This window comes from Macaca nemestrina, chromosome 8 (assembly GCF_043159975.1).
Source record: "Macaca nemestrina isolate mMacNem1 chromosome 8, mMacNem.hap1, whole genome shotgun sequence".
NCBI lineage: Eukaryota > Metazoa > Chordata > Mammalia > Primates > Cercopithecidae > Macaca > Macaca nemestrina.
The window spans coordinates 118,606,171-118,625,622 of record NC_092132.1 but is presented as its reverse complement, the minus strand read 5'-3'; the positions used below and the strand labels follow the sequence as shown (position 1 = coordinate 118,625,622).

At 40.3% G+C, this 19,452-nt stretch overlaps 1 protein-coding gene and 1 long non-coding RNA gene across 9 annotated transcripts in view; one reads left to right on the top strand and one right to left on the bottom strand.

The window, feature by feature from the left end:
• Nucleotides 1–19,452, bottom strand: part of LOC139355872 (uncharacterized) — a 404,625-nt gene that overhangs the window by 43,965 nt on the left and 341,208 nt on the right. The window lies entirely within an intron of this gene.
• The window catches only part of LOC105476601 (unc-5 netrin receptor D), a 571,609-nt gene that overhangs the window by 505,894 nt on the left and 46,263 nt on the right, over nucleotides 1–19,452 (top strand). For all 8 annotated transcript variants that reach the window (XM_011732691.3, XM_071068400.1, XM_071068401.1 and 5 more), the window contains one exon: nucleotides 17,923–18,091. In XM_011732691.3, coding sequence (XP_011730993.1) covers nucleotides 17,923–18,091 — 169 coding nt within the window. The remainder of the gene's footprint in view (nucleotides 1–17,922; nucleotides 18,092–19,452) is intronic.

Genomic DNA, 19,452 nt, shown 5'->3' with positions numbered 1-19,452 from the left:
GTACATACAATGATTGATTCGTGATCCTTGATCCTTTTAAGTTTAGCAGAAGACCTACTCTGTACTGCCTGACAGACAATTTCTTAGGCAATTTTCACCAATGTAAAAATATGATCTGAAACTTCAACTGCTTTCAGGCCTGACAAATTTCAGCAGCATTAAATTCAATTACAGGAACAAATACAAATCTTGTTGCATTCCCTTTTAATGAAAGTAGTTGGTTATTTTCTTAGTGCAAGTATAATATTTTTGGAAATGTTGTCTTCCTCCACACAAGATAAACCTAACTCCTCTTCAGAAAGCAATTTCTCTCATAAACTGGATATATACCTCTAGCATTTTTAGTCATAACATCTTGGTTATTTTAGAATAGATTCTTTTGGTTGTTGTTAGCAAAGAACACATGAAAGAAAAACACTGGGAGGAAAAATAGCCAGAGAAACAGATGGTTTAAACAGATTTTGATAGCTATTTCTATTAAAGGATTTATTGGTGCCCAGTAGTTTTAACTTCCTGCTGCACACGGCTCGAGAGACATGGAAGAAAAGGTTCTGCCATTTGATTGTGAGGCTGGCTCTTAGGGGATCTGTGTGCAGGTTGTACTATGTTGGGATCCCACATTATTTCCCCAGTTGTCTAAAGCTACATTCTTCACTTGTGTATCTGAAAAAGTGCTGATGTCTAAATATCTCCACTTGGCACTTGAGGGGGAAAAAGAGGCTCAGAAAGTTTGAAGAGTTTACTCAAAATCTTAGGTTAGTCACTTAAGCAGACCTAAAAATGGAGTTCCCTGGATGGAAGTCACCCCTTTTTTACCCATTGGGTTAATTTACTTAAGAAACCATATTTGTTTGAATTTGTGGTTATGGCCCATTACACATATGCTTTAAAACATATCATGCTGCAAAAATTAAGTGTGAGGTATAATCCAGTCCGCCTTCCCTGAATCACAGCCTCCTACACACTCCGAGCTCTGCATCCCCATCCCTTGGTTGTAATTGATCCAGTGAGCCTGTGTTGAGCTTATTCCTCTCAAATCCATCCCCGGCGTCTTCCACCTCATTACATGAGAACCAACTTACGGCAATTTCGCATTTTCCAAGGCACCTAATTTACAGTAAAAGTGAGGAATACCTAGAACTCGCAAGAGCCCAAAGATCTCAAAAAACAGGTTGGCCTCCTGTGGTCACCCCTTGAAAGCTTTGTAAGCTCCATGGTAACCAATTTGGTTTATCATTCTGTGTCTACTGCTGTCGAGGAAGGTGGACAGAAACAGAACCTTATCTAACACTTTAGATCTGTAAGGTATGAATTTTTCTCTCTACTAAACTGTGAAAAAAACAAAATTACAGGAAGCTGTATATTCCTTTTCAGGGAGCTGAAACCTTCCCAGATGTTATCTCTAAGGAAATGACCTGTCACTGGGCTAAAGGCCATTTACCTTCCTTGATAAGCCTCACTCCCTTTTGATAGCTCACAACTACTTAGAAAAACACTGAAAATAGCAAATGCCCTTCTATTACTTCTTTTTAAGCTGGAGTGTATTATTTCATCTATGCAAGGAGGCTGCTTGGGTCTAGTTTTTCAGCTTTTAATCTTGTGATTAATCAGGAAAAGGCCAGTGTGTCATCTTTTCTTTGTAATATCACTTGAAAATCCATTTTCATTTTGGGCTGTATGTCTGCCATCCTGAACTTGTGCTGAGAACAAGGCCCATTTTCCTCAAAGTTCGTGGAGCTGGAACGCACTGCTCAGTTCCTTTCATCTTTACCTCTAGAGCCACCGTGGTTCCCTCCCTCTTAGTTCATCTTGAGAACTGGATTTATGAACTCTCCATCACCTCCACACACACAGAGCACAGTAGGATCTTCCAAACCACATCTTTATGCTGTATTGAAATTAAAGTCTGCTCCATTTTTCCTATTGACTATACATTTCTGTTGCCCATGTGTGAGTTACAGCCCCAATATAGCAGGGTAGTGATGTAATTGAAGTGGAACTGGTATGTTTAATCAGGGCCTTTAATCCATTCTAAGGATTGGGTTACAGAGGTGTAGAGGGGTGAGGATGGCTTCCTGGAGATGTCATTGAACTGAGTCTTAAAAGATGAATAGGAATTAGCCAGACAAAGCAGTAAGGTCCATAACTCAATGATTCCCTTCCTCCACAATGCATTTTCCTGTAGTTTTCTATAGAGGTTTGAAGGGTAGAGGGGTCTAAACCCAGTGATTTTTTTCCTCCTTTAAAGTCATCCTGATGCCAGAACATTGCATTCAACACCATCCTTCCAACGGTAGCCCAGGCCTTGCCACAGGCAAAGAGTTGGTTTAATGCATTATCCCATTTATAACATAGAGGATATTTAGTGACATTGTAGGAACAGGTACTGGAGTGGCCTGACACAAAGGCCATGGCATGAAATTGGAGCTGCCAGAATTAGCCTGCTGGTGAGAAGCCCTGGGGCTCCTCCTGGAGCAAGGGTATGTAAGCCATCCATGCTAGATGTGGCCTCCTCCCCTCCACAGGGCTTTACCCCCTCTGCAGGGGAGGAAAACAGCAGTAATGACTCTCAAAAAAAAAAAAAAAAAAAAAATAGCCTGTCTCATTTCCCAAACTTTAATTTGAAAGATTTGGGGCATTTCCCTCCCTCCTTCCTTCCTTTCTTTCCTTCTTTCCTTCCTTTCCTTTCCTTCCTTCCTTCCTTCCTTCCTTCCTTCCTTCCTTCCTTCCTTCCTTTCCTTTCCTTTCCTTCCTTCCTTTCTTCCCTTCCTTCCTTCCCTTCCTTTCTTCCTTTCCTTCCTTCCCTTTCCTTCCTTCCTTCCTTCCCTTCCTTCCTTCCCTTCCTTCCTTCCTTTCCTTCCTTCCCTCCTTCCTTCCTTTCCTTCCTTCCCTCCTTCCTTCCTTTCCTTCCTTCCTTCTTTCCTTCCTTCCTTTTCTTCCTTCCCTTCCTTCCTTCATTTCCTTCCTTCTCTTCCTTCCTTTCTTCCTTCCTTTCCTTCCTTTCCTTCCTTCCTTCATTTCCTTCTTTCCTTTCCTTCCTTCCTTTCCTTCCTTCCTTCCTTTCCTTCTTTTCTTTCCTTCCTTCCTTCATTTCCTTCTTTCCTTTCCTTCCTTCCTTTCCTTTCTTTCTTCTCTTTCTTTCTTTCTTTCGACAGAGTTTTGCTCTTGTTGTCCAGGCTGGAGTGCAATGGCGTGATCTCGGCTCACCGCAACCTCCACCTTCTGGATCCAAGCGATTCTTCTGCCTCAGCCTACCTAGTAGCTGGGATTAAAGGCATGTGCTACCATGCCTGGCTAATTTTATATTTTTAGTAGAGATGGGGTTTCTCCATGTTGGTCAAGCTCGTCTCAAACTCCCGACCTCAGGTGATCCACCTGCCTCAGCCTCCCCAGGTGCTGGGATTATAGGCGTGAGCCACTGGCCCAGCCTGGGTATTTCTTTTTTCTTTTTTTACATTTTATTGGGAATGTTTTTGAGGGAGGGGAAATTTTATTCTACGCATTTTAGATCTTTTTTTTTTTTTTTTTTAGATGGAGTCTCACTTTGTCGCTCAGGTTGGAGTGCAGTGGCGCCATCTCAGCTCACTGCAACCTCTGCCTCCCAGGTTCAAGTGATTCTCTCTGCCTCAGCCTCCCAAGTAGCTGAGATTACAGACACCCGCCATCACACCCAGCTGATTTTTGTATTTTTAGTAGAGGGCATATTGGCCAGGCTGGTCTCGAACTCCTGACCTCGGGTGATCCACCCGCCTTGGCCTCCCAAAGTGCTGGGATTACAGGCATAAACCACCGTATGCCAGCCTTTAGATCATTTTTATAAAATTAAGGCATTCAAACGGGGATTAAAAAATCAATCTCATTTCAGAGGTTCTTTTCACTGACATTACAATAAGAGAATGATACAGACATAGCAGGAAGTTCCCACTACTCCTCTCCTCTCCCCTCCCAGCTCTCCTTTTGCACCCCACCCCTGAGCCCATGGTTGGAGAGGAGAGAACTGGACCTGAAAATTATTATATGGGGCTTTCTTCTGAAAAGCAATAAAATGAAACCAAAGGCAAACATTCATTTATTTTTCCAATTACACTGTCATGTGGATACTCCTGACCAAATGCTTAGATTAAAATTGGAAATGTTGTAAGTCATCTTATTGAAGAATTTACAAAAGAATACATATTTTTAAATTTGGGCTCAGCCCAGGTGGGACATTTCAACCACTTCTGTTAGATGGTATGGCCTGCCCAGTAGACACATTTTGGGGTAAGGATTGAGAAGGTAGAGATGGTGGTAATAGAAAACATTATCTTTTTTAGGGTACTTAGATGGTAACATGGCTTTAATAGCAAGCCTTGAAATAAGAGCAAATACAAGGCTAGAAAAGCAAAAAGAATCTAGCTCTGGAAAATGGAGAAGAAAGGATAGAATTTCGTTCCCAGTAATGGGCTCACAAACACTGCAGTATAAGCCATTACTGTGGAGATCACTGTGATTTTTCCTCCCCAGTAGCAAAAACCACACACACAAAAACAAAATTGTAAACACACATACACACACCTCCTCATATACCATGCGGACCTAAGCACTCAGAAATGTCCTTGGACTATTTGAGAGGACCTCATCTCCAAAAGAGTAAAAGGAAAGCAAGTATATATCTTTTATTAATGAGATTAAAAGATGGGCCAGCTGGTCATTCTCTTAATAAGAATGGAGTTTTTAGGATATTAATCTGTTCATAGTGAACTATTCTTTATGTTATAGCAGACATTCGTGGCCATTCTAAACTGCCCATCTCAGTAAAATATGAAACTGTGTATGCTTTTCCTGGCACCTTTGAGGGCCTTGAGTTTTCAGAAGGTAACACACCCTCTCCTGCTGCCAAGCCCAGGAGTTTAAGACCAGCCTGGGCAACAAGTGAGATCTTGTCTGTGTAGAAAATAAAAATGAAATGAAACAAAATTAATCAGGCATGTAGTCACAGCTACTCAGGAGGCTGGGGTGGGAGGATGGCTTGAGAATGGGAGATGAAGGCTGCCATGAGCCAAGATTGCTCCCTTTCAGCCTGGGCTATAGAGTGCGACCCTGTCTGAAACAACAATGAAAGAAAAAGGAGTCTTAAAAACCAAATTACACTATTTTAATAACTAGATGTTACTGAACAGTTATATAAGAAAAAATGAAATGTCTTCAAGGGACCCTGCTACTATGGATGGTTTCACCAAGCGTATTTGTTAACAATTACTAGGAAAACCAAAACCATAGCTGATATATTTCATACCACAATAGGTTAAGCCCCATTAGCAAACCCAGTTATTTAAATGAATGATCATATTGCAGTGTGGTATATACGGTGACCAGAGCGAAAGGATGGACCCTGTTTAAAGCCTCAGGGAAAGTTTCAGAGAAGTAACAGTTGTCTTGTAAACTAAAAGAGTTAAAGGGGTTCCTTTCCAACAGAGTGGTGTGTTCAAAGGCACAGAGGTATAAAGAGCATCACATATTTTGGAAACTAAGCAAAGCAGAACAAAATGTGAAAGGAAGAGTGTAGGGCCGGGTGCAGTGGCTCACGCCTGTAATCCCAGCACTTTGGGAGGCCGAGGCGGGCAGATTACCTGAGGTGGGGAGTTTGAGACTAGTCTGACCAACATGGAAAAACCCCATCTCTACTAAAAATACAAAATTAGCTGGGCGTAGTGGCACATGACTGTAATCCCAGCTACTGTAATCCCCAGGGAGGCTGAGGCAGGAGAATCTCTTGAACCTGGGAGGCGGAGGTTGCAGTGAGCTGAGATCGTGCCATTGTACTCCAGCCTGGCCAACAAGAGCAAAACTCCTTTTCAAAAAAAAAAAAAAAAGAGAGAAAGAAAAGAAAAGAAAAAAGAAAGGAAGAGTGACAGAAAATGAGGCTGAAAAAATAAGGACTAGATCATGTAGCAAGTTTGCCATCCAGAGAATGTCCAATTTATCTGGTGCATAGGGGTGAATGAGGCTTAAATTTTGGTCATGCTTATATTTTAGATAGATGCTGTTTCATCTCCACTGATATTGCCCAAGTTCAAATCTTTACCAGATAAGCACCCTCCTTGAGAGCACAGTGAAGCTATGTTTTATTTTCCTTGGCACAATTATTAATAGTGTTTCTTTTCCTCCTCAAAAGTATCTCAATTTGGGCAATAATTTATAGTCACTCTACTTTTGAGTGCCCTTGTCTCTAGTTTTTAATGTTTCTAAATCTATTCTCAAATCCCCACTTTGCTCTCAGCAGGGAGTTTTGAGATAGACTTGGGGAGAAACTTGGCAAGATCTGCTGTGTGTGTGTGTCTGTGTGTGTGTGTTTTAATGTGTGATGAAGGAATTGAAGATAATTCCCAGAATTCTGGCTCAGAAACTGATGATTAATTAGGAGAGAGAGATTTGCCTACTGAAGGTCACTTGAGAGTTTGTGATAATAGTTGCTCTGGGAGCAACTTTGGATTTCTTTCCAGGGAATAAACATAGCTCTTTGACTTACAAGAAAAAGGGTAGGGAAAAAGAATGACTGAAGAATTAATAAAGAAGGAAAAAAGAATATTTATAATCTGAACAAAAAAATGACTGTTGAATCGAAATCCCACATCAGCTTTTGCCAGAGCATGTGACCATAATCTCATTTAACTAGTAAGATGTCATGATATTCAGCATAATTGTGCCTACCTGCTTCATTCAAGGCAAAATCTTCTGCCTTTCTTTGTTTTCTTTGCCTTCTGAAGTAAGAATATGCTGGTCCTGGAACTCATTGAAGTGAACTGATAACAGAAATAATTTGTCAGGAAAATAATGCAGGCTTCAGCATTGACATCGCATAAGAGATAAAAAAAATCTCAGCTGGGCTTGGTGGCTCATGTCTGTAATCCCAGCACTTTGGGAGGCTGAGGTGGGTGGATCACCTGAGGTTGGGAGTTCAAGACCAGCCTGACCAATATGGAGAAACCCCGTCTCTACTAAAAATAGAAAATTAACCAGGCGTGGTGGTACGTGCCTGTAATCCCAACTACTAGGGAGACTGAAGCAGAAGAATAGCTTGAACCCGGGATGCAGAGGTTGTAGTGAGCCAAGATCAAGCCATTGCACTCCAGCCTGGGCAACAAGAGTGAAACTCTGTCTCAAAAAGAAAAAAAATTCTCAGAAATGATATAGCATGGTTGAGTGGAGAGGACATAGGAACTCAGAAGTTTTGGGTTCCAATCCCCCCTCAGCAACAGCCTGTGGGTGTAACCTTGAGCAAATCATTCTCTTTCTCTAGGCCTCAGTTTTATCATCTACCAATTTTATATATTAGTAACTTTGCTTTCAGATTTTGGCGAGGATGATAAAATGACCTGATAGATGAGAAGTCTGGTGCAAACTGTGAAGTACTGTTTAAAAGCTACATTTGGAAATCATCCTCTTATACCTGATCTTACTTTTTTTATTACATAGAAGACAGAAATTCTCTGAAGTGCATGGAATTTGCTTTAGCTCTGTTGCAGTGATGTAGAGTTCATCTCTTTTTGTTGCTAACACAGTCCTAGACTTTCAGAGGAAAGATTAATTCAATTACAGCAAACATATTAATAGTTGGCTTTAAAACCAAGAGCCTCATGAAGATATGAATAACTCCCTGCATCAATTCCTTTGAGTCTATCTCTATTTCTCACAACGCTCTGGCATGTGATTTATACTTTAAAGGTATATCGTATGAGTCTAAATAGTAGACTCCACGTGGGCTGGTGTTAAGATTAGGAAATCAGTGACCAGTCAAGCAGGGCAGGTCAGTCAACCTTATGCTGCCTTAAACAAGTTTTCTCCCTGTCCATTTTGTCAGGCTTTTCTTGCTAGTGATGGATGAAAATGCATGAATCGTCCCTGTCACCATTTGCATTAAATGGTCAATTAGGGATTTGAATCTGTTTTGTTGCTGTGAGACTTAGAAATTTGTCTTTTGTCTTGGAAGAATCCAATTGACAGTATATACCTATTTCTTCCAAGAGATTTGGCATTAATTAACTCTATACCAGGCATAGAGAGAATCACTGAGGAAAGATGCTTCCCAGGTAACAAAGGGGACTTTTTGTGTTAGTGCAAGGGGGAGTAAATTGCTGCCATTTGGGAAATACGTTAATTCTTTCAGGCTACCAGTGCCATGCAGTATAACAAAAAGGGCAATTTATCAAATGGTATCTTAGTGGCCTAGAAGGGTTAATGCACCTTTAACTGAAGATTGTACTCTGTTCCCCAGTTAAATCATGATAATTTCTTCACAGAGTCATTGAGGTTAGAATATAATGCCATTAACCCACCACCACCCCCCACCAAAAAAAAAAAAAAAAAAAAAAAAAAAAAAAAAAGCAGAGGAAGAGATAGAAAAAGAGGGAGAGGAACAAAATTTTTAAAAATGGCATTGTTGGGCCGGGCACGGTGGCTCAAGCCTGTAATCCCAGCACTTTGGGAGGCCGAGATGGGCGGATCACAAGGTCAGGAGATCGAGACCATCCTGGCTGACACGGTGAAACCCCGTCTCTACTAAAAAATACAAAAAACTAGCCGGGCGAGGTGGCGGGCGCCTGTAGTCCCAGCTACTCGGGAGGCTGAGGCAGGAGAATGGCGTAAACCTGGGAGGCGGAGCTTGCAGTGAGCTGAGATCCGGCCACTGCACTCCAGCCCGGGCTACAGAGCGAGACTCCGTCTCAAAAAAAAAAAAAAAAAATGGCATTGTCATTTCAAGACCTGCTCTTTTTGGAAAGGAGCATTTCTCCTTGCTGTTCCTCCTCACCTCACATCCCCTTGGTCCACAAGTAAACACATGTAAATAAAAATTGCCATCATCTTAATCAGAGTGCATTTGAAGACCATGGACACTCACAATGTGAAATGATTAGAGTGGCCCAGAGGAGTCTTTAATTAAAGATGCCATTGACAAGATAACAATGGTTTGTGAATGCTGTTAATAGATCTGAATGGAAGGTGTACCTTAATTCAATAAGGGGAAAGTCACTGGTCCATGAGTTTGATTGCACATTGTAAAGGAGCACCACATACTGTAATTATTTTTATTTGTATGTGCTATCTCTTTTATTGCCCATGCTGGAAGTAGAAATAACCTGTCCTATTAAGATATTTAATATATATCATCCTTTCCACTTCACTTTGTTACAGCCTAATAAAAATACCCGAAGACACCAGCCCACATGGAGACAGCCCCCACACTTTCTAAGACAATCCACATAGCCCTCTGAAAACCTGGACAATCAACCACCTATTCCCTGCAGTTATAATCTTTAAACCATAACAACTTCCCAGGACTCCATATAGTTGTATACAAATATGGAGCTTCGCTCTACAAATTACAGTGGGGGTTCTGGAAACTGAAACAATGAAGATAGCCCTAAAGTGAACAGATACTTTTGTTGGATTGTGTAGTGTCTGAGAGACAACGGTGGATCAGGAGACAGCCCCAGGGGGATCTCAAGGGATGAAAATTCTGGCAGAAGGCAGAACGCTGGCTCCCTAGAGATGTCCTAGTTCCTAGAATCTGTGAATTTACAAGCATACAAAGGGGAATTTGCAGATGTAATTAAGATCAAAGACCTTGAGAAGGAGAGATTATCCTGGACTCTCCAAGTAGACCTAACATAAGGGTCCTTAGGAGAGGAAGGTAGGAATATCAGAGAGAAAGACAGATTTGAAGGTATCATGCCGCTGGCTTGAAGATGGAAGAAGGGACCTTGAGCCAAGGAATGCAGGCAGCCTCTAGAAATTAGATTCTCCTGGAACCTTCAGAAGGAGCGCAAGCCTCCTGACAGCCTTCATATGAACACAGTCAGACTTCTGACCTAGAGAACTGTGGGATAATTTGTGTTTTAAGCCAGTAAGTCTGTGCTGTGACAGTAATGGGAAACTAATACAAGCCTCTATTTTGAGCCCGCTCTGTACCTCAGGGCCCTGCTTTCCTCGGGTTTTGTTTAGTGTCTATGAGTCCAGTCTTCATTCCCATGCCAACATTTTAATTTAAACTCTGGGTTTGGAGAATATATCCCAGGGAACACATTCCTTCTTCCTTCCACTGCCTACCTATCCTAACCATGACTCACAGAGCAGTAGACTGTGGTTCCAGCTCTGCCACAAAGTTGAGATATGACTTTGGTTGGGTCACCGACCCCATGCCATGCATCTGAACAAAGAAAGTGTTGGCCTCATAACTCCTGAGCCCCTCCCCAGCCTAAAATAAAAGGATTCTGTGAAATAGGTTTCAGATTACCCCAGAGAAGGCTGTTTTCTCTGTTCAAAATGTAAGTGGATAAACAACATAGTGGATATAAAAAAATGCCCCAGCAGCATGATACATAGTCCTACTCTTCTCCCATCCTCCTCACTCTCATTCATTTTTAAGGCACTTTCAATGAGCCATCATCTCACTATCTCACTTCTTCTAAAAAGACAAGCTAAATGCAAGCCCGACACTGCATGAAAGACTAGGCTTAAATTGTGTCTAGGAACTGGTGATTTACACATGATTTGTGATTCCTTTAGTATATTAATTGGTAAACACCCTATGAAAGTGTGTGTAAACTAAAGCCGTTTAACATATGCAAACAGGGTAATCTCTCTGTGTGGTGTTGCTCAAGTTTCAGCAAATTCAGATACTCATTCCAGTGTGTATATAATTCCTCTCCCACCCCAACCCCATATGCCATCTCTCTTTCTGTGATCCTATTTCAGATAATAGCGTGTGGGTGACCCAGATCTTTAAGCCCTTTAATAGAACATCCATATGTTTCTATCCTCAGTGAATTGAACTTGTTGCTTGTAATAATCCACTGTTCTAAGTGCTCCTTTTCCTGCCCCAATGGATGGACTATAATGGCTTGATGACCTATAACATTATTTCCAGTTACTGCTAATCAGCGCCCCAACCTGACATCTTTGCTTATTAATACACATGTTACTTAGAGAAATGGGATGTAGGAACAGTCCCTGTGTAGTTGGATTTTCCATCATTGTAGTATCAGCCAGGGCCTTAATATTGAGCTTTTAAACTTGACCATCATCTAAATTCCACTTCAGAATGGACCGTCCTATATTTGATGGAGCACCAAGGCTCCAGTGCATGAGATGTTGCTTTGGATTTTTTTTTTTTTTTTTTTAAGAACTACACAACTTTTCTCAAATGTTAGTGCCAGCACCACCTTGCATGTAGAAAATGCAGGTTCGTGGGCCCTATCCCAGAAACACTAAATCAAAATCTTCTTTGGTGGCATCCAGGAGTATAATTTTAAACAAGCTTCCTAAGAAATTTTGAAAAACATTACAGTTTTAGAACCACTTGACGATGAAAACAGGAGTCTGCTATAATAAAGAGAAAATGTTGCTGCCCACTTTTGTCCTCCATTCTGCTTCTCACTTCCTGTTCCCCTCTCCAGGAATCTGTTTTCTTAAATCACACATAGTGATTACCAGAAATAGAGGACATAGCCACAGTGTTGGGGTTGACTGATGGGAAAAGCTGGCTTTAAAGGGTCCATCTCTCTAGGAGATTCAGTGATGTCATTTCCCTAGGGCTGATCTGAAATCTATGGTCAGAGCAATTGAGTGAGAGAGAGAGCTGACTCCAAAAAATAAGAGAGAGAGACACAAATAATAAACGTTAAAACCTTGTTTTTATCCACAGCAATTTTAGCACCCCAGGTCAAAATCTGAAGATCTTAATGAAAAATGAATAATAATAATTAAAACTGGATGTCTTGTGGGTGGAAAACTCTAGGAGGCTAGAGTTACCTTGCTTTCTGAGCTTTTAAGACTGAGTGCAGCTTCCATCTATCAGCCTTGATGTCTTTTCCATTCACATATGATTTAATTATGTATCGACCCAAGGTCTGACATAGTAAAACTATCATTACTCTCCTTCCTGGATTCCTGAGTGATACTCTGGGTAAAGGTGATCAAACCTACATTAATCTAGAATATAGACCATAAGGAGGAAAGGAGGGAACGATGATTACCAAGCACAGCATGGAAGACAACAGCTACAGTAAAAATCTCATACTGGAACTTGGAACTGGTCGTTTTCCTTAAAGAAAGTGAAGTGTTACAAGTCTAGCAGCAGGTCAAGGATTATTGAGCATAGAGGCAAAATGTCCAGGATACACCTCCCATCCTGCCATGGTTATTAGCAGTTGCTGCCTTGTAGCTGACCTTCAGCATGACCTCTGGTTGGCACTCATGTGCAGATGGATGCTGTAGGATGTTAGGTACTAGGTGGTAAGGTCTGGACCATCACCCTGTCACCACCAACTACAGCACCTTCATCATCCTCCATTGTGTGTTTCATATGTTAATCAGTGGCCCCACTGATTTTTTAAAATTATTATTTTAATAGTTTTTAGGAAACAGGTAGTGTTTGGTTACATGAATACGTTATTTAGTGGTGATTTCTGAGATTTTGGTGCACCCATCACCTGAGCGGTGTGTACTGTACCCAGTCACTGACAGCACTAGTCAGGTCATCAAGACAGTCAACAAAGAATGGACTTAAATTATAGCCTAGAACAAAATGGACTTAATGGATATTTACAGAGCAGTCTACCTGCTGATTTCTTTGTAAGAATTCTGGAAAAATTCTCCCTGGGCCTTCTATTTTCATGCATTCATTTTTTATTATTTATTTTTTTGAGACAGTCTTACTCTTTTGCCCAGGCTGGAGCACACTGGGGTGATCTCGGCTCGCTGCAACATCTGCCTCCCAGGTTCAAGCAATTCTCTCGCCTCAGCTTCCTGAGTAGCTGGGACTACAGGCATGCACCACCACGCCTGGCTAATTTTTGTATTTTTTTTTTTTTTCCAGTAAAGACGGGGGTTCTCACCATGTTGGCCAGGCTGGTCTTGAACTCCTGACCTCAAGTGATCCCCCCACCTCAGCCTCCCAAAGTGCTGGGATTACAGACTTGAGCCACCATGCACAGCCGCATTCATTTTAATAATAATAATAATAATAATAATCTTGACAAAATCGTAAACTCAAGGGAAAGTTGCAAGGATAATATCAAGAATTCCTGTGTGTCCTACACTCAGATTCACAAATGTTAATATTTTACTAAATTTTCTGTATTTGTCTCTTTCCTCTCTCCTTCATATATATATAAAAATGAATAAAATATATATATGTGCATATATATACTTTCTAACCACTGTGAACAAGATGGCCCTTGATCCCTAGATACTTTCATGTATATATCCCCCAACCAAGAAATTATCTTCTATAAACATAGCACAATTAACAAAATCAGGAAATTAACATTGATAAAATACTCTTAGTATACTACACACGTTATTTATATTTCACTTGTCTGAATAATGTCCTTGAAAGCAAATTAAAGTCCAAGTCACTTCATTGCATGCTGTTGTCCTGTGCTTTTGGTCTGCTTTCATCTGGAACTGTTCCTGAATCTTTGTATTTCATGACATTGACAGCTTTGAAGAGTGCAGATAAGTTATTTTGCAGAATGTGCTTTCCTCTGAGCTTGTCTAATGGTTCCTTATGAGGAGATTCAGGCTGTGGACTTTTAGCCGGAATGTCACAGAAGTGATGCTAGGTTCTTTTCACTGTGTCCTGTCGAGAGGTATATTCTGTGGATCCATCCCATTCCAGGGAACGTTAACTTGGTCATTCATGTTAGGTGGTGTCTGCTGTGAAGTACTCTTTTACCCTTGGTAAACAGTTAAGTACCTGGTGGGAAGATACTTTGAGAATGTGTAAATAGTTATTTATTACTGTTTAAACTCTCACCCAATAGGTTAACATCCATTTATGATTCTCAACCAAGTATTAATGTAGCTGATTGCTAATTGATGGTTTTCTACATTTATTTGTTGGTTTTCTCTTATGTGGAAGAGTTTTCCCTTCTCATTGATTCATTCTTATGTGGATTTTTATTTTGTGGATTCTTATAGTATGACTCAGTAGGTTATAATTCTTTACTGCCATGATTTACTCTGATGCTCAAAAGGTTCCAGATTTGATCAGTGAGAATCTCTTCAAGCTGGCTTCTGTGTCCTTTTCAACAAGTATTTTTGAGTGCTTACAGCCGGCATATATGAGGCACTGGGGATGCAATGATGAGCTAAGCAGAAAAAAAAATAATCCCTGGGCTAGGCGTGGTGGCTTACGCCTGTAATCCCAGCACATTGAGAGGCCAAGGTGGGTGGATCACCTGAGGTCAGGAGTTCGAGACCAGCCTCACCAACACGGTGAAGCCCCATTTCTACTAAAAATACAAAAATTAGCTGGGCATGGTAGTACGTGCCTGTAATCCCAGCTGAGGCTGTAGAATCACTTGAACCTAGGAGACGGAGGTCGCAGTGAGCCCAAGATGGTGCCACTGCACCTCAGCCTGAGCAACAAGAGCAAAACTCTGTCTCAAAAAAAAAAAAAAAAAAAAAAAAAAAATTCCCTGGCCTCAAGGAGCCTACATTCTAGTTAGTGGGACAGAAAAAATAACAATAAATAGGCAAATGGTATGGTACACTAGAGGGAATTAAGTGTTGAGGAGAAAAAGCCAAACAAAGATCCGCTTTTAGTATTGGGAATGTTGCAATTACCAAGGCCTGGTCAGAGAAAACCTCATTGATGTCCGTTAAGCAAGAACCTGACAGGCACAAGGCGGGTAAATCATGTGGATGTCTAGGGGAAAGCTCTTCCAGGCAGCACCCAGCACTCCAGAGGAGTACGAATTGTAGCAATTCCATGAGGTGAGAAAACACTGGCATTTTTGGTAGGATGACTGAGGTGGCTGCATGGAGGACAGACTGTGAAAGGCGAGAATAAAAGCAAGGAGACCAGCATCATTTCCAAGGAGCCTTAAATGCCCATCATGCACATTCCTAAGGCATTGAGAATTTAAGTCAAAGCGTACATTGATGCAATGACAATGTATGAAAATTGCATGAATTAATCATCTCAGAAAGCAGAGTTCCTATAGAAATAAGACCGGGCTCAAATTGTTAAACTTTTTCTATCTATACACAGCATTTAAAGTACAAATATATATGCACGTATGTATATGTGCATACGTATGTATAGATAGAGAACAATGAAAAACATTAAGTAGCAAAAGTTCTATGCAAAAAGGTTTTTCAGTCTACAGACCACACTAGGGTATGTGATACATTGAGGTGGTTCATATTTTTATCCTGAAATCACTGCTTTTATTGGTTCACAGTTATTATTAGCTCACAGCAATTTTAGAAAAATGTGTTACCTTTTTATGCGCTCCCCCCCGCCCCAGCAGGGACGTGTATACTGCCTTGTTGTGGATTATGCAATGCTGGAAAGTTTAAACGCCATCTACGATTTCCTTAAGAAGGCTCATTTTTTTGTCCACATACAATTAAAGGCTTCGCTCCGCAGCCCTCTGTCCTCAAATGTCCTGAATCTGTATCCATGATTACCCTTGGACTATATTGCAACCCCGTTCCCTGATCTTTCCTTGGGATGTCATAAGATCCAGCAATTTGGCCAGAAATCTCCTAATGGTAACAGAGTAGAAAAGTACAATCTGGTCACAGAGAGCGAGAGCCTGTGAGTGAGAAATTTTGGGTTATTTTCCTGCCATCACCTTGATTGACTCCTCTGTGACCTTATGCTGTTAACACCTGCCTCTATAGGTGTGCGAAGAGCTTTAATTAATATTTGTAAATCTCCCTGATTGTTACAGATAGAAGGTAGCAGAAAAGGGCAAATTGTTATTAATCGTGGGGAGAAAAAATATTGAGAGATTTTTGTGAAGTTCTGGTGAACTTCTGGTGAAGTTTTGTTCCTTCACCAGAGAGAGACCTATACCCATGGACACTATTTTCACAGTGGGAGGTTTAAGTATAAATCTTGATTTACTTACTTTGCACTTAAGGAAATGCCTAATGCCTATTTAATACAAAACTCCTATTCCATGCCCTGGCTCGTATTCAATACGCACTGCCTCTGACTCCTAAAGCTGTTTAAGTTACCACTGTGAAAGGAGTCTTGCTATTCACGAGTGTGAGAGTTCATCTAATTAGCTGATTTCAGTTCATTTGGCATTAAATAATTCTCCAGATTCCCATATGTTTGAACAATATGTTCAACAAGGAGGATAATTCTCTGAAAGCAATTAAATAGTTCTTTTAGGAGAGCTTGTCATCGGTCACTCATAAGCATCCCTGCTATTCCTGTCCATGATGAATGCAGGCAGTAATTACATGGAAAGCGCTTCACCCTCTCTGATGGCCGTTGGCAGGCACCCACATACAGGCTGCACATTTGAATTTTATGTTTTTTTTTCAAACCTTGAGTATATTATTCTAGGCTTTCCACAGAGCATTTGATGTTGCTAATACACTGCTTTCCAGTCCCCTCTCCTCGCCTCCCCTACTTAAGGGTAAATGAAGACATGACCATCTTAACCTGTGTTTTGCTCGTATAGGAAGAATTGTCTATTTTGGACTGTGGTTACCTTTGTGGGAGACTCAACTTTTTAAAGGCATCTCCAGGGCTTCTTGGAGAGGGGAGGAGACAATGTGATAATGTTACATCTACTGTTTTAGACGGAGTAGACATAAGATGCTCCTCAATTATATGGCTTGGCTTTATTGCGGCAGCAAGTGATAGATAATAAGCTCAAGTATAACCATTACTAACTTGAGAGAATAGATGTCAACATAAGCAATTCAGAAATGAATAGCACATTGGATGAACTCAGAGAAAAACTCTTTGTTTATAGAAGATCATGGGAAAGATGGTATCTTTTAGCACTAAATTTTATCTTTATTTTGCCCAAGGAATTGCTTTTTTAGTCAAGGATGACATATTTCAATGTCCTTCCTAGGTAGTATAAGTAAAAGCTTTGGTAATAATACCAATTCCAGCTCTCCCATAGCATTGCTCTATATTCAATATTATTATTTTTCTTACAAGTGAAAATCCAGCAAACAAAGGATCAAATAGGTTGTTGAAGAACACATATGCCATTAGAGGAAAAATAAGCAGACATCTGGGTTCTTCTCACTGATTACTGTTCTGTAAACTACTCCCCCTTACTGTTTGGGGGTGCAGATTAAAAACAAAAGCCAAAGACATGAAAGAGGGAGGCATTCAATGAGGTATGATGATTCCATTTTAGTTAACTTTCACTTTCTTTGATCTGTTCCATGACTCTGCATTCTCACTGTAAATAATTCACAATTCAGAAAAGCTGAACACCAGATTTGGATTGAATGATTTTAAATTTAGATCTAAAATAGGAAAGAGTTGAAAGATATACATTTATGTATGATATTATGCACATTTGTAGCTGTCTACTGTGCTATTGCTATATAAGCTGTGTATTTGTTCATTGGCAAAAAATAAATGTTTTCAAAGCCAGAATAGACACACTCAGTGTGTATCTTCAAAATACTGTTTTGCTTCATAATAATTTTTTGCGTTATCATTTTCCAGCATTAAGAATATTTTAGATTGTGGTTTTGTGAGAAAGGAATTTGATGGTAATGAGATGACGAGATCAGTCATTTCTATAAAGCTTTTGTTTGCTCATTGATAATGGCATCGACAATAATAAGGATTCAGTAGCTGGTGCATGACCCACCAGCCAGGTCTTTGCATTCTCCAATTCTGCCCTGTATTTCTAAAGAAGCATTTGTCCTTTTGTTGGTGGGTTTATCAAAACCTAGATTTGAAATCTAGGCTTAAACTCTCTCCGTGTGTCTGAGAACTTCATGACAAATGCTTGTTCTCCAGACCAGTCCTTTGTAAAAGAAAATCCTGGAAAGGAATATTTATAAGCCTGAAGAAAACCCCAGTCTGTTAACCAAATTCTCATTCAAATATGGCCCCTCCTCTACATACTCCTCTCTTTTATCCTTTTTTCAACTGTGAAGCCTCCAGTCAGATGGCTCTGAGGTGCTCCTGAGTCCTGAAGTCACCTGTGGTCCTCCAGACATGATCGTCACCACTCCCTTTGCATTGACCATCCCACACTGTGCAGATGTCAGTTCTGAGCACTGGAATATCCATTTAAAGAAGAGGACACAGCAGGGCAAATGGGAGGTGAGACCGTTTACTTCCTTTTTTAAACAATGGAATTTGGATTCCACCTATGGGATAGATTTAACCTTAACATCTAACACCACAAATCAACATTTCTTTGTTGGCAAAGGGTTGGTGTCAAGTATTTTATAATATCCTAAACATATTGGCTAGGTTTTGTTTTGTTTTGTTTTTTGTTTTTTCTTTTTCCCATTATAATAGAAAAGAGAAGCAAGGGATAATCCAGAGCTTTCTTGTTTGGTTTTAGAATACAGTTATAATTACCCACATATTCATCTACACCTACATACCTGCTCATTGATCCCCTTCACTTCCTCCCTGGCCTCGTACCTGTCTTAATGGACATTATTCTGTGGCCTCTGTGGAGTTAGGGAGGAGGTTCAGGGCAGGCAGTCTGTGTTTAGAAAGAAAATAACTATGTCTATTTTTTTCCATCCTGGGGATTCTAAGGTAACTATGTTTAATCAGGAACACATTTGCTGCTTAATATATTTTTTTTTTTTAGTTAACGAATGCATTGAGAATTATTATCAGTGTTTCCTGTGTGTATGGAGTGCATACAAAAGGGATACAGTAGGAGACAAGGAAAGAGAATGAGGATACATAATAAGACATTAACAACAGGGGAGACAGTCACAGCAAAGACAGATTGCAGTTGAATTACTATTTTAAGTGAAAGCTCTGATTTATCTGCCTGATAGGGCTTCCTTTATGTCCATCTGCAGTCAGCTTGCATGAAACTGGGAGAATTATCTTTGTTGGAACACAATGACCTGTTCCAGCCAGCCCTAGGGTCTTCCTCCCAGAAGGCACTTCAGGCCAAAGAAGTAAAAGGAAAATCATATTTCTTTAGGAGAAGAAAATTCCTAGTTGCTGCAATGGATTACCTTTACCCTGCCCACTAGTGTCTTGAAACTATTTTCTTTATTCTGGAATGCATTCTGCTATTTAGTGTGTCTTAGTGCAACCGTGAACAGATTTCCTGGGGCATGAAGTTCCATGGGTTTCCTAAAGGGCCATGTTTTCGTCCTCTTCCCATCATGTTTGGCTTTGCTTTGATTTTTGCCACTTTAATTTTTCTTCCCAGCACTTCCTCACAATCTCTTATACACAGATGGTGTTATATTTATGCTCTATCAAACCAGTCACATATACTAAAGTTCTTATCAGGGAGGGTGAAATATTCTAGTACATGTTATCTAATTCATTTATTTAGTAGTCCTTTGTAAATGATTTCAGTGGGACGAAAGAAGATAAAATGTTTGAGAGAAAATCAGCATTACCTTAAGGATATTTAAAGAGTTGTCAGAAACAGGTGTTTGTAAAAAAAAATTAAAAAAAAAATAAAACGGTTGCTTATT